The sequence below is a fragment of the Lissotriton helveticus genome, chromosome 7, assembly GCF_964261635.1.
Source record: "Lissotriton helveticus chromosome 7, aLisHel1.1, whole genome shotgun sequence".
NCBI classification, from domain to species: Eukaryota; Metazoa; Chordata; class Amphibia; order Caudata; family Salamandridae; genus Lissotriton; species Lissotriton helveticus.
In genome coordinates this window covers 1,262,840,661-1,262,855,555 of record NC_136068.1, presented here as the reverse complement: position 1 = coordinate 1,262,855,555, position 14,895 = coordinate 1,262,840,661, and the positions used below count along the sequence as shown (strand labels likewise).

The window sequence follows — 14,895 nt, the reverse complement described above, 5'->3', positions numbered from 1 at the left end:
AAACCGTTGCTGCCGCTAAAGGAGCCAAAGCGCAGGACGCTATTGATCCGAAGCGTCGACTCGACAATCCTAAAGTCGGCAAGGACATCGGTCGCACAAAACAACGTGGCTCTAAAGATCCCGTCGAGTCAATACGGCCATCCGCCTCTTTTTCGAAGCAAGTGTCGGACTCGCTGCAGCGTATAAAGGATAAAGCCCTGGTTGTCGGACCAAAGGCCGCTCCACCCCCAAAATCGGTCGTCACCGCTCCAAAGGCGTCGGCGCCGATAAAGTTTATACTGCCGCCACCGGTGCCACCTAAAGCGTTCGCGCCACTTACGGGCGTCGAGCCAGCAAAGAAGGTGTCCATGGGGAAAAAGTCTACAACAACTGAAGTGGCCACAAAGCATCGACCGCCTCTCCAGGAAGACCAGCCGAGGCAATTAATCGACGCTGAAACTGGTAGACTTTCCATTCACAAGCGGAAATTCGTCCCAGAACAGCCAATGGAGTCCTACAAGATTCCATTAAAGAAAAAGAGGGATTCAGCAACTTCACCTCTTCTGTCAGAACCTCTGCACCCATGTGGCCAAGAACAAGAATTTACTTCGCCCACACATTCAGATGCAGATGCGGAGGAGGCTTACAATTTGGAGTACAATTATCCTATAGACTCTGATCCAGACGAACACAATGAACCCTGGGTGGACGCTGTTGACCCAGAGGAACCACGTCCTAACACTGACAGCAATGTCTATACTGTTAAAACATCACCAACAGTAGACACAGCTGCGTTCAATGCACTTATTGAGAGGGCGGCAAAAAATCACGATGTCCAACTCCATACTGACCCTATTGAGGAGGATTTCTTGTTTAACACCTTCTCCACTTCTGAGAGAACTGTCAAAATTCTGCCTATGCTAAAAGGTGTCCTGAGACACGCTGGAGACCTTTTTAAGGACACCACGAGGGCCAGAGTAATAAACCCCAGGATTGAGAAAAAATACAAACCTGCAACTGGCGACCCTACATATATCAAGGGACAGTTACCACTGGACTCTATCGTTGTTTCCAATGCTCGTAAACGAGCAAATTCACAAGCCACGGGTGATGTTCCTCCCCCTGACAAGGACTCAAAAGTGCTCGAAGCCTCAGGAAAAAGGGTGGCAGCTCAAGCGGCCAATGTCTGGCGAATCTCCAACACACAGGCGTTCCTAGCCAGATGGGACAGGGCTCACTATGATACACTTGAAACCCTGTTACAACACTTGCCAGATGAGTACAAAGAGGCAGCTGAAATGCTAATTCAGGAAGGAAAACTTATTTCTAATGCGTCCATTAAGTGTGCACTGGACGCAGCTGACACTGCAGCCAGGGCAATTAACACCAGCGTTATGTTACGTAGGCACGCCTGGCTGAGAATCTCTGGTTTCAAGTCTGAAATACAAACCACCATTCTCAATCAACCAGTTAACCCTGATCACTTATTTGGCCCGGAAGTGGACACCACCTTAGAGAAAATCAAAACGGACACTGAGACTGCAAAGTCTATGGGAGCACTTCAGTCCCAGCAATTCAGAGGTGGTTCTTTTCGTCGCTCCAACAATAGAGGAGCTTCCAGAGGACAGGTGTCCCAGCAGGCACAATACAATAAAGGGGCCACGCAAACCACCTACGGCAAAGGCAATAGGGGGCGGCTATCGTGGAAACAGCGCCAAAGGCAGAGGTCGTGGAAACAACAGCTCCCGATCCTCCGCCACAAACAAACAGTGACGTTTTGTCGTTGCCCCCCGACCACATAACACCGGTCGGGGGGAGACTACAATAGTTCCTGCCAGTCTGGAAATCCATCACCACAGACAGGTGGGTAAGACAGCTTATCCAGCACGGTTATTGTCTGGAGTTAACATCCACTCCACCCAACATACCCCCAAAACACCGTCCTATGTCCGCAGAGCATATGCAATTATTGCAGCAGGAGGTTGTCAGCATGCTGCAAAAAGGAGCCATAGAGCTCGTACCTGTGGAACAAATAGGTACAGAGGTGTACTCGCTGTACTTCTTAATCCCAAAAAAGGACGGGTCCCTCAGGCCCATATTAGACCTCAGGCCCCTAAACATGTACATCCTTTCAGAACACTTCCATATGCTCATGTTACAGCAGGTCCTACCGTTGCTCAGTCAGGGAGATTTCCTCGCAACACTAGATCTCAAGGATGCATATTTCCATATACCGGTACACCCGTCACACAGAAAATACCTCAGATTTACCATTCAAAATCAACATTATCAGTTCAAAGTTCTCCCCTTCGGAGTCACGACAGCACCCAGGGTGTTTACCAAATGCCTAGCGACAGTGGCTGCACACCTGCGGAGACAAAGTGCCCACGTCTACCCTTACCTGGACGACTGGCTTGTCCAAGCAAAGTCGGCCCAGCAATGTCCCACCCACATGTCCCACACCATTCACCTACTTCACTGCCTGGGATTTTCACTAAATTATCCAAAGTCCCACCTTCAGCCCGCACACGTACGGCAGTACTTGGGCGCTACAATAAACACTCTGGCAGCCAAAGCACAGCCGAATTCAGTGAGAGTCAACAGCATTCAATTGCTGATACAAAAATTCAGACCCCAACACTCGCTTCCAGCACGAGTGTTCATGCAGTTGATAGGCATGATGGCCTCCTGCATCTTCATAGTCCCGCACGCGAGACTACATATGTGTCCGCTTCAGGAGTGCTTAGCACGTCAGTGGAACCAGGCTCACGGACAGTTGAAAGACCTAGTGTTGGTGACCGGTCGTGCGTACAACTCTCTGCATTGGTGGAATCCACAAAACCTTTGCAAGGGCCGACCGTTCCAAGAGCCTGTGCCACAGATTATTCTGACAACGGACGCATCTTCCAGGGATGGGGAGCTCATGTACTCCACTACACACTGCAGGGACTATGGTCGGTACAGCAAAGGAAGATGCACATCAACCTTCTGGAACTGATGGCAATCTCCTGGCAATGAAGGCTTTCAAGGTACACTTGTGCAACAAAGTGGTGTTGATCAGAACGGACAACATGACGGCCATGTACTACATACAGAAGCAGGGAGGTACACACTCTCCACAGTTGTCTCATCTAGCTCGGAGCATGTGGAAGTGGGCCATTCAGAGAAACATCTTCCTCATGGCAGAACACCTCCCAAGCAAGGACAATCGGATGGCGGACCTGCTCAGCAGGCACAGCCACCAGATGCACGAGTGGGAGATACATCCATCGGTACTCCACCCGTACTTCCAGCAGTGGGGTCATCCAGAGATAGACCTATTCGCCACAAAGGAAAACGCAAAATGCCAAAGCTTTGCCGCCAGGTTCCCACATCCACAGTCGCAGAGAAATGCGATATGGATGAACTGGTCAGGCAAACTTGCGTACGCTTTTCCACCAGCACCTCTAATACCGCTGGTGGCACGCAAACTGAGGCAACACTCGATGACTCTCATCCTGGTTGCTCCAACGTGGGCACGCCAACCATGGTACACCACGTTTCTAGAACTCTCCGTGGTACCGCATCAAAGACTGCGCCTCTCACCCACACTCTTGACGCAGAGCCATGGCGACATTCAGCATCCAGATCCGCTACAGCTCAACCTGGCGATCTGGCTCCTGAAGTCTTAGAATTTGGCTACCTCAACCTGCCTCCTGACTGTATGGATATCATAAAGGAGGCACGGAGGCCCACAACTAGAGCATGCTATGCAGCCAAGTGGAAGCGTTTCGTCATTTATTGTGCCAATAATGACATTAATCCGCTAGATGCATCTACTCAAAACATCATCTGTTATCTATTGCATCTATACAAGTGCAATCTAGCCTACGCTTCCATTCGTGTACATTTATCCGCAATGGCAGCTTATCTCCAAAATAGGCGGCATCTCTCGCTTTTCAGAGTGCCTGCCATCAAAGCCTTCCTGGAAGGACTCAAATGAGTTATTCCGCCCAGGCACCCACCAGCACCTGTATGGAACCTAAATTTAGTCCTTACCAGACTGATGGGTCCACCTTTTGAGCCTCTCCACTCATGCGAGATACAATTCTTAACGTGGAAAGTAGCTTTCCTTATAGCAATCACATCGCTAAGACGTGTTTGTGAACTTCAAGCACTAACTATCCAGGAGCCTTTCCTCCAAATTCACTCCAACAGGGTAGTACTACGCACTAACCCTAAGTTTCTGCCCAAGGTGGTTTCACAGTTCCATATGAATCAAACAATAGAACTACCAGTGTTCTTCCAAAACCCAGATTCAGTGGCAGAGAGAATGCTTCACACACTAGATGTGAAAAGAGCTCTCATGTACTACATTGATAGAACAAAAGACTTCAGAAAAACCAAACAACGGTTTGTTGCCTTCTCACCGCAACACAAAGGCAACCCCATTTCTAAAGCAGGTATAGCCAGATGGATCGTTCAGTGCATCCAAATTTGCTATCAAAAGGCTAAGCGCACTTTAACGATTCCCTCAAGGGCCCACTCCACACGGAAGTTAGGGGCATCCATGGCTTTCCTAGGGAGCATTCCCTTATAAGAAATATGTAAAGCAGCCACATGGTCTACCGTACACACATTTACTAAACACTACTGCGTAGATGTGCACTCCAAACAGCAAGCAGCTGTAGGCCAGGCTGTTCTCAAAACATTTTTTCAGACTGCTGCAGCTGGCACAGGCAGCCGCCGCTGATGGAGGGACTGCTATGTATTATATGCATAGACGTGAATTCAGCAGCCCACATGCCTCGAACCGAATATGCTACTTACCAGTATGCATCTGTTCTTGGCATGTAGGGCTGCTGACATTCACATCGCCCGCCCTCCTCCCCGGCGCCTGTCGCGGCTGCAGCACTCGGAATTACTCTTAGCATGGTCATCACTTACTGTAATACATTCCATCTCTGACACAATGGCGAAAAACAATCTGAGGATGGAGTCGATGCCCATGCGCACTGTAGTCCAGGGGAGGAGCCACCTATCTCGTGATACTTCGAAGACTCTTCCAGGACAACAATGTGCAATCATCTGGACCCAACACTAGGCGGCGATCTATGCATAGATGTGAATGTCAGCAGCCCTACATGCCAAGAACAGATGCATACTGGTAAGTAGCATATTCGTTTCACGTTTTTCATTTCCTTAATTTACTTCCTACAGGACAAAACTGCAGTATCATGTCCTTGATATGCGAGTTCACTTGGAGCACTGACCCGCACATGGCCTCCTCCTCATATTGCACTACACGTGTTGTGGATCACCTCACAGTGCCTACTGCCCTTACTGTGCTGCTCATGGGGTTGGGTCCCGCACTGCACTGTGCTGAAGTGGAATGCTTTCACTGCAGTGTCTGTTTCAGCTAGAAAGTCTCAAAGATGCTTGCCTTTTGTCAGACAGAAAGTACACAACTCTAATGGTGCTTTATCATCCTGTCCTGCTTGGATTGAGGGGTTATAATACCCCAGATCCAGTGAAGCTCTAGAAGCAACATATACATATCAACCTCCTATGCATCATGTATTTATCATTATTTCTAAGTGACATGATCTTTTACTCAAATACTCAAAGATTGACCGTCGTATGTACAAATGTAAATGGTAGTGAAGAGATCTGTGGACACCCTTCTTCATATGGCCAGTTGCTTTACAGGGGACCACCTTGACTTAAATGATAAAAGTCGCCTCTTGCCTGACTCTTCCTTTCAGAATCAGTAGGTGTGGCAAGGCCAAAAGGCACTTTAAACACATTCCCACATAACACGCAAGTGTAATATAGCAAAATACTTTTGTATTCAAATGAATAGTCATCTGAATGGTGTGTCCTAGCATTAGGCTGTAAAACGTTCTTAAATATATTCAAACTATTGCACTTTGTAGGTGGCAATCCCTGAGTTGTAGATGAGGATTTTTAAGTCTGAAATAACGGCAGCTTTAGTGTCAACAGTCACATACATATATATCCATATACATACCATCCAGAACACAGCTGCAGGACTCCTACCCAACCTCCCATGCCACACCCACATCACACCTCACCTCAGGAAGCTTCACTAGCTCCTTATTCACAAGCGCAGCCAAGTCAAACTTCTCACACACACATACAAAGCCCTGCACAACACAGGACCAAAATACATGAACACCCCCATACAGTTTCATCAACCCACCAGACACCTATGCTCTGACTCACTCACACAATTTTCCTACGTCGCACCCAAGACTTTGGACGACCTCCCTCAACACATCAGAGCCTCCTTCTCACTTCTTGAGTTACGTAAGAAGCTGAAGACCTGGCTCTTCGTATAAGCATCTTGAGAACCAACAAACCTACACACCTGCCCAAGCGCCTCGATACCCTCATGTGTGATTAGTGTGATGTACAAATCAATGTAACATATGTTTCACACACAGACATACTCTGGGTTGCCCTCTTTATCCACTGGTCTGTTCATCTATCATTCACATTTTCCTTCTACCCTCCACGGCACACTGCAGGGGGCAGAGGGTCATCCAGTTGCAGGCTTTGGCTCTTTTTTCACCGTGAATGACAACATTTTGCATGATAAGAAACGCACATCACTTCTGTGCAGGGGCTGGTGACCAATAATTTACTTTGCCTAGGGTTTTCCCCCATTGTTTTACTTTTGTTTTTTGTCTCTCTTGTGTGTTCAAGCTATATTTAAGTTTGCAGTAATGAAAGCTGATAGTATTCTTTCTTTGCTCTAACAAGAATAATAATTTCCTCTGATGTGCTTTAGACATATAAGGTTTTTTATACCTGTTTAAAGAACGTCTGTCTGCTAAGAAGCACCCATAATGTTCTATTAAAATGATTTCTAATGGTTAAATAAAAACTTTTTAAATTACAAACATCTGACAACCATGTTTGTGTAGGCGTGTTTTCTTTTTCATGTTTTTTCATATTTGTAGCATATATTTGAGAGAGAAAAAGCGAATGAACTATCAAACCAGTTTGCCTGGGCCAGCAGACCTATTGGCTATGCCTGTATTAGTTTCTCAGCATGCAGGTCGAATTGGGATACGTTAAGACTGTTCACGAAGGGGAAGAGGGAGAAGGGTTCTCCATGCATGGTGTTTTGGCCACCTCCATCTACATGCTGTGGGGATCAATTACAGTCAGCTTTTACAATGCTCCTCATTGTAGCTTGGCTGGGTGCTTTGCTCCTAGGTTCTGGGCCGTCTTGCAGACCTATAATTCAATAAAAAAGCAAACTATTGTTTACTGTACCTCTATGCCACTGGCAAAGGTCACCCATGCTTTAATATATATCGTCGATAGAGATTCTTGTTGTCTTCGCTGTTCAGCACTGTCTGATGATAGTTATACAGTATGGGCCATTGTGCACATGCTGGTACTGCTCCTTGCCTAGATAAAATCATGGATGGCCATGTGACATGCACAGAATGTCTGTTTGCTGGATAGAACCTTATCAACAAGGATCTCAAGCTTTAAAACTGTGTTTAATGGACAGTTTCTGGGTAATACTGATTCAAGTCTGTTACTCCATATTTCTTGGACAGCCTCTGGGTGATACCGAACAGTAGTCATAGTTTGTATTTGCTGCACAGACTCTAGACAATAAAGACGCATGGCTCTTAAACTGTGGTATTTGGGCATTATTTGAGCAATATTACTTGAGGCTCTAAATTGTTTTTGTACAGTCCCTGGATGACACCCACCTGAAAGTCCTGGGGCGGACCCACACAGCTGACCAGGCGCTGAAGACTCTGCAGGAAGCAAAGCTGCTTTTCCCTGGTAGGACTTCAGTGGACCTTATCTTTGGACTGCCCGGACAGACTGTTACTTCATGGATGCAGAGCCTGAAGGACTTCTTGGCACTGTCCGATGACCATGTTTCCCTCTACCAGTTGACTCTGGAGAGGGGCACGTTGCTCTTCCGTCAGGTTCAAGACGGGTTCCTGAAGATGCCTGAGCCAGAGGAGACTGCTGATATGTATGAGGTTGCACGATGCATACTAAAAGATGCTGGGTTCCGGCACTACGAAGTGTCCAACTTTGCCAGGAATGTAAGTCTGCAGGCGCCTCTCCTATGTTTCCCCCCTTGCCCTCCCCCCCCCCCTCCCCTCCCCCCTTTGACACTCATTATCTTCGCTCACTGCATTCTCTTCCACCAATCGCCCTTGGAAATCTTCCTGCCCTGTGCTTTGGTTTTGGGTATGCCACAGGCCTGCAACTTTTTCTCTGTGACTGTTATGATTGATATTATTTGGTTCGGTTTTCAATTGTGCGGAGAGTAATGATACTGTATGAGCAGTGACTCTTGGGTGGCTTCTATTGAGGGATCTGGATTTTAACTTTGCTTTCTTTCCCTAAGATAATAGCGCCTCTGATGGTTATTGATGCTTTCCTCATATGATACTCAAACCTATCAGTGGATCGCTGCCTTCACCATAATGTAAAGTCACAATCATCCTAAAAGTGAAGGGCTCCCCCTTTCACGTTCTTTAATCTAAGGAGATAGTGACCGCGAGTCCCCATTATCCAAGGAGATCATAGAAGGCTGTGCTCTCCCCCCTTCAATCTGAACTTCTAAACTATTGGTGTTGAAAGAAGTGCATTGTTATCAAAGGTGATGGTAATCAAAGTAGTTCAGCACTTCCCCCTCCACATTAGGTGATGGCTGTGAAAGGATTGCAGTGTCGTCTCTTCAATGATAGTGATCAAAGGCAGGAGGGGGGCATAAAGCACAGCCCTCCTCGCTACCCCTTTGCTGAGGTTTTGATGGTCAGAGGAGAGCAGCAAAGACCCACCTATTTTGAGATGATTATGATTACATTAGTGCATGACTGTCCCCTTAATATGAAATTATCACAGGGAAGGAGACTGCCCCCTTTTTTCGAGGTGATTCAGATTGTAATAAAATAATGCAGTGCTGCTCCACAACTCCAATCGCTACCACCGTTTCCTCTGCTGCCCGGACCCGCTCCTCTATACAAGGGTCCACCTGTGACTGTTGATTCATGACTGTCTTTCTGATTGTGTTTTTTCTCTCACCTGCAGGGAGCACTGAGCACCCACAATTTGGCATACTGGCTGGGGAGGCAATACATCGGGATTGGACCAGGTGAGATCTTAAATTGGTAGAGAGTGGATACCTGCACATTAGACACCTGTTCTAGTCTTGTTCGCGCTCATGAACATGGCCTATGCAAAAACAACAGTTGATGGACAGAATGCAGAACAATGTCAGACATTCTTACCAATACAGAGATCCGGGCCTAAATATATCGTTTTATTGCTCACCATGCCATTCCAGTTTGAACCCCACCATATGCAAATCAGTCTTGACCCTGGGCCTCATGGGAACAGTCCAGCCGAACTGCCAATCCTGGTCCTCAATGTAATGGAAACAAGCATCCTAGGACCGGTTTCAGGATTTCACCCCTCTTCAGCCTGTATAGCTTGATTCCAGTGGCCTGGAGAGCATGAACAAGGCCTGGCACACTTGGAACTACATACAGAGCAAGACACTCGCATTACTGGGGTCAAAGAACTAAGGATCCCAAACCCATGCTAGGTAACATCAGTGTCTCCACCTGACACTCCATGCCCAGAAAACATAAATACCACGCAAACAGTGGAATATTTGCAGCAATTAATGGCTCTTGCTAACTGGTATTAGAGGATTTCACTTCAGTGTCCCCCCAAAAATTCTCATATTTTCCTACATTTGCAATTGGTAAACCGTGATGCTGATACTGGTTTGTCCAATGTTCAGGGTAAGGCACGCTATCTGGACACAGATGTGGGGCCACACCTATGCACGCTCACACTTCCCTTGGTTTGTGGTCATGAGTTGGTTACCTGCCCTGTGCCACATCCTTACAGCCTCACTGTAGAGCAGTAGATCTGGGTTCTGGTTGGTATCTCTTCCTCTCCTGCTTCTTCCTATGATGCAGAAATGGAGATCAGACGGAACCTCCACACCCCTCCCATGGTTTCCACATGCCTAGAACCGCCCTGTCCAGCCATTGGGAGGCTTGAGGGTTGTGTCTGGGCGTATGGGTCAGGAGGATGCCTTTTTGGGCTCAGCTGAACCGCACCAATAGGTTCCACCTTCTCGGGTTGTTTGCTTCTGGACAGTATCTCCAATGGAGCAAGACCTCTGACCTTCTGGCCGGAGTCACTGCCCTCCCCCTAACAGTTTCACCTTTGTGGGACTGCCCTTAGCGCTGCTCGAGCTCCTTGCCAGGTAGGTGTACGAGGCCCTCCTCCACTTGCAGGCTCCTGCCTGTGCCTCATCCCTGGTGGTCTAGTGGAAGAGCTTGCTCTTCTGCTAGTCCGCTCTGTGTGTGTGTCTTCTTTTCTCTGTTTTCTTACAGTTACCTCCTTTTTTTTTTTTTTCTGTTTTGCCTCTTTTTTTCTGTTTGCCTTTCTTGTTTTCTTTTCCTCTGCTTCTCCTCTTCTTTTTTCCTTCCCTTTCCGTTGCCTCCTTTATCCTTGCACTCCCTGCCGCTGCTGCCCCCTCGGCCCCTCAATCCCCAGCGTGCCGCTCCTGCTTCCCAGCTGCTCACCATCCCCTGACCCCTACTTAATGGCGGATGTACCCAAAACGCGCACCAAAGGCAATCCTGTCTATGCCTTTCCGTGACCAGCGCCTGGGACCCTGGTATCGCTACCCCCGCCAGTATGACACCAGCACTCTCCATGCACTCAACCCCGGACGCAACAACAACTGCCAGCTCTCAACGCCCAGCAACACTGTCGCGGGGCCGCCTCCATGCAGGATTCAATGAAATTAAAGGGGACAGAGTCGGAGGAGACTCACCTATTGAAACCCTTTATGTCTCCGCAGCCCGAAGAATCACCGTGCTTCAGACGGAGTGAGCAGGAAGACACGGTATATTTTGAACAGGGCCCCTTTAACTGGAAGGAGGAATCCGGAAGGGAAGAACGTCAGGATGACGTCGGTGAATGCTGGCCAATAGAAGGACGCTTAGAGGAGGAAGACGCGGGACCAGGAAGCATAGACGGAAGCTGGAACTGCGAGAGGCCGAAGGAGCAGAGGAGCCCGATATGGAGCGATCGAACCTCCGTACAAGCACTGTGCGCGAAAGTGGCACCGGCAAGAGAGGCAGGAGGCCTCGAGGAAGGTGCTGCGCCCAGCCACGCTCCAGGAGGAGCGTGGCTACTTCAGGTACGGATGCTCGTTGCGGGGTGGGTCGGGAGGAAGCCTGCAGTGTAGAACTCTCCCAATATCCCAAATAAAACCCAGAGACCCTGCACTAACACCTCTCTTAGAGAGTGTGTGTATTAGCACCAGTGGTCCCACACTCCTTGCCCTAAAGACCTGATTGAATATCAAAATCCTCACAAACGCCATATTTTGTTTGTTTCTTTTAATTTTTTTACCGACCCGAGTATCAAGACCTTCAAGCGCTATCAACCAGACCCACGAGAACGAAACCGAAGACCAAAAGGGGTTCCTGAAGACAAAATGAAGAAAGAGCATAAAGGAAGAAGCTAACCCCTAGCAAAGACTCACTACCCTACCAGAACCGAAATAAAACAAAAACAAAGAAGTAATACCATTGCCTTACAAATCACCCTAAGATATAAAGGGAAATCTCTTAGTATAATAAAGTTCCCCTTTGAATAACCTACTGTCTACTCCGCTCATTACCCGCTTTTTTACATCTTGGTGGAGAATGCGGGCACACCTCCATTGAAAGAATAATGGAGAACCTTATCCAGCATATTATAGCAGGACAAGAGAAATTAGGATGGGCCATAGAACAGCAAATGAAGTCGGCCCAGGACGACCGAGACACCTTTAGAGAGAGTATGGCCGCACAATTAGATGAACTAAAGAAGCTAGCAGCCGAGCACTCTTCACAAAGATCCCAGGAGGCGAGACCTCTAACCAACCCCAACCTATCGGGAGTGGCATTACAGAAGTACATACCGGGGCAAGACCCGCATGCGTTTGTGCTTAATTTCGAGAGGGTATCCAAGGCCTGTGCATGGCCTGTGGAGAAGTGGCCCTTCTTTTTAGCACCACTGTTAACCGGAGAGGCGCAGGCAGCCTTTGAGGTTGCCAACAGTGATGGGAATACGCCATATGAAGAAATAAAAACAATAATCCTAGACCATTTAGATCTAGATGCAGAGGCATTCTGAATACGTTTCAGGAAAGAGAGAGGCCGCCCGGGAGAAACCCAAAAACTCTCTTCTTTCGGTTGAAATCCGCTGATAAATGGTTAAAACCCCATGAAAGCAGTAAAGAAGAGATTATGGTTCGTATTTATTTGGAACAATTCTTAGAGGCACTCCAGTACAATACCCAGACGTGGCTTAAACAGCACTCACACCTGACAACCGCACAGGCAGTAGATATGGCGGTCACCTTCTCGCGGGCACAGCCAAGGGTGTTGTCTTCAGAACCAGAGAAACAACAGCGTCTTTCATTTCACAAAACAGAGAAAAGTCACCATAAACTTCACCCAGAACACGTAAAACCTAGCCCTACAAAACCCGAAGCCTTGTCTTTCAAAAGACCACAATGTTTTGAATGCGGAGAGTGGGTACATATCGCTCGGGTATGCCCCAGGAAAAAGCCACAAGAAGAGCCCATGGAAGTCTGATATATCCCACAATCCATCCTGTTTTCTGCCGAAATGGGAACAGCCTTCTATGTAAGTGTTAAAGTAGAAGGGAGGATGGTGAAGGCATTGTTGGATTCGGGCTGCAGGCAGTCCGTGATCCAGCAAGGTCTCATAAATCAAGCCCATGTGAGGAAAGGTAGTTTAGCATATATACGATATGTACATGGAGACACAAAGCCTTACCCTATAGCGGTAATCACCATCACGCCACAAGGGTGTGTTCCGTACCAAATCAGGGTGGGGGTTTTACCGGAATTACCAGAAGAACTTGTAATTGGTACTGACAACCCAGACTTTCTCTATGTTTCTCTCAACAGTGCAACAAACCAATAGCGGAGTAACTAGGGATAGAACCCCAGAGATCCAATATCCATCCCTTATAACATCAGAACCCTGGATCGTGGACAGGAAATTCAAATTCACTCAAGCGAACGATCCCACTCTTCAGGAAGCTTGGAAAGCCGCCCAGACAACAAACAGGAGTACCCCAATTTCTGATAAGAAATTAACTACTGTATAGGAAAGCAGATAAAGAGAAGGAACCACAACTACTTGTTCCCTGTGCTTTTAGAGAGCAAATTCTATTCTTTTCTCATACACATCTCACTGCCGGACACGTCGGAGTAGAAAAGGTGACTCAAAACGTGCTATGGTATTTCTATTGGCCAGGAGTCTAGGCTGACATAAAACGCTATTGATAAGAATGTGAGACATGTCAAAAGCACACCTCCTATCGCCCTCGTCCCATACCATTACAGCCTTTACCCATCCTGGGAACCCCTTTGAGCGAGTTGGCATGGATCTCATTGGCCCCTTACCCAAAACTCGAAGAGGGCATCTCTACGCTCTAGTTCTCGTAGACTATACTACGAGATACCCTGAAGCTTTCCCCCTAAGGGCCCCCACCACTACTAATATTGCAGAGAAATTAGTTTCTCTAGAGTAGGGTTTCCACGAGAAATATTAACTGACCAGGGAACCCCGTTTACCTCACGCCTTATGAAAGAGGTCTGTAGGACACTTAATATCAAACATACTAGGACCTCGGTATACCATCCCCAGACTGACTGTGTGGTGGAGCGGTATATTGGAACTCTAAAACAAACATTGAAGATGTTGAGTAGTGATGGACCAGAATGGGACCGTTTACTACCCCTAGCCTTGTATGTGATCAGGGGGCAAGTACAGAGCAGCTTAGGCTGCTCATCGTTTGAAATTCTCTACTGGAGACAACCCCGATCTCTCCAGAAAATGACACAGGAGGCATGGGAGAAGGAGGAAGCAGATGAGGGAAGGGGTTTTCTGGAATACACCTCCGCTCTAAAAACCCAGATAGGGAAGCTGAGACCTTGCCCATTCCCACCTAAAACTGAAACAACAAAAACAGAAATCAGTATGATAAAGGGAAGAAATGGAGGAGCTTGTCTGAGGGCGATTGGGTACTTGTTTTATTACCCTCTTCCTCGAACAAGTTCAAAGCAGAATGGTAGGGCCCCTATAAAGTAGTTGCTAAGGTGGGGAAAACCAGCTATAAGATACACGTGAGTCCATCACGAATACAAACATACCATATTAACCTTTTAAAAAGATGGCTTGGCCCTCCTCCACGAATCACCAACGTTGTAATACCCCTCCCTAATAAAGACACCTCTTGTACACTAGAACAGTTACCCATAAACAACGAATTAGCCGGTCCTGAGAAACAAGCACTGAAGGAGTTGTTATTCTCCTTCTCAGAACTCTTCTCCGATAGCCCAGGAAAGACCTCACTCATATCCACTCGATAACAACCCTCCCAGGAAAAATAGTAAAACAACGACCTTATCGTATCCCAGCTGCCCGGAGGGAGGCGGTTAGACAAGAAATTAGGAACATGTTAGAAATGGGTGTCATACACCCCTCCAACAGTGAATGGGCATCCCCCCTATAGTGTTAGTCCCAAAGCCTGACGGATCCATACGCTTTTATATGGATTTCAGAAATCTAAATACAATTTCGAGATTCGATTCCTATCCGATACCCAGAATTGATGAGTTGGTGGAGAAGATAGGGACTTCTCAGTATATCACCACAATTGATCTAACTAAAGAATATGGGCAAGTTCCGCTTCAAGAGAAAGACAAAGAGAAGTCCGCTTTTTCAACTCCGGACGGGTTGTATGAATTCAATGTTCTCCCCTTTGGACTACATGGAGCACCCGCAACTTTCCAACGCCTGATGAACACAGTGCTCC

At 47.4% G+C, this 14,895-nt stretch overlaps 1 protein-coding gene across 3 annotated transcripts in view; it reads left to right on the top strand.

Moving 5' to 3' along the window:
* RSAD1 (radical S-adenosyl methionine domain containing 1) overlaps positions 1-14,895 on the top strand; it is a 151,276-nt gene that overhangs the window by 74,095 nt on the left and 62,286 nt on the right. For all 3 annotated transcript variants that reach the window (XM_078654455.1, XM_078654456.1, XM_078654454.1), the window contains 2 exons: positions 7,698-8,063; positions 9,058-9,121. In XM_078654455.1, the coding sequence (XP_078510581.1) occupies positions 7,698-8,063; positions 9,058-9,121 (430 nt within the window). The remainder of the gene's footprint in view (positions 1-7,697; positions 8,064-9,057; positions 9,122-14,895) is intronic.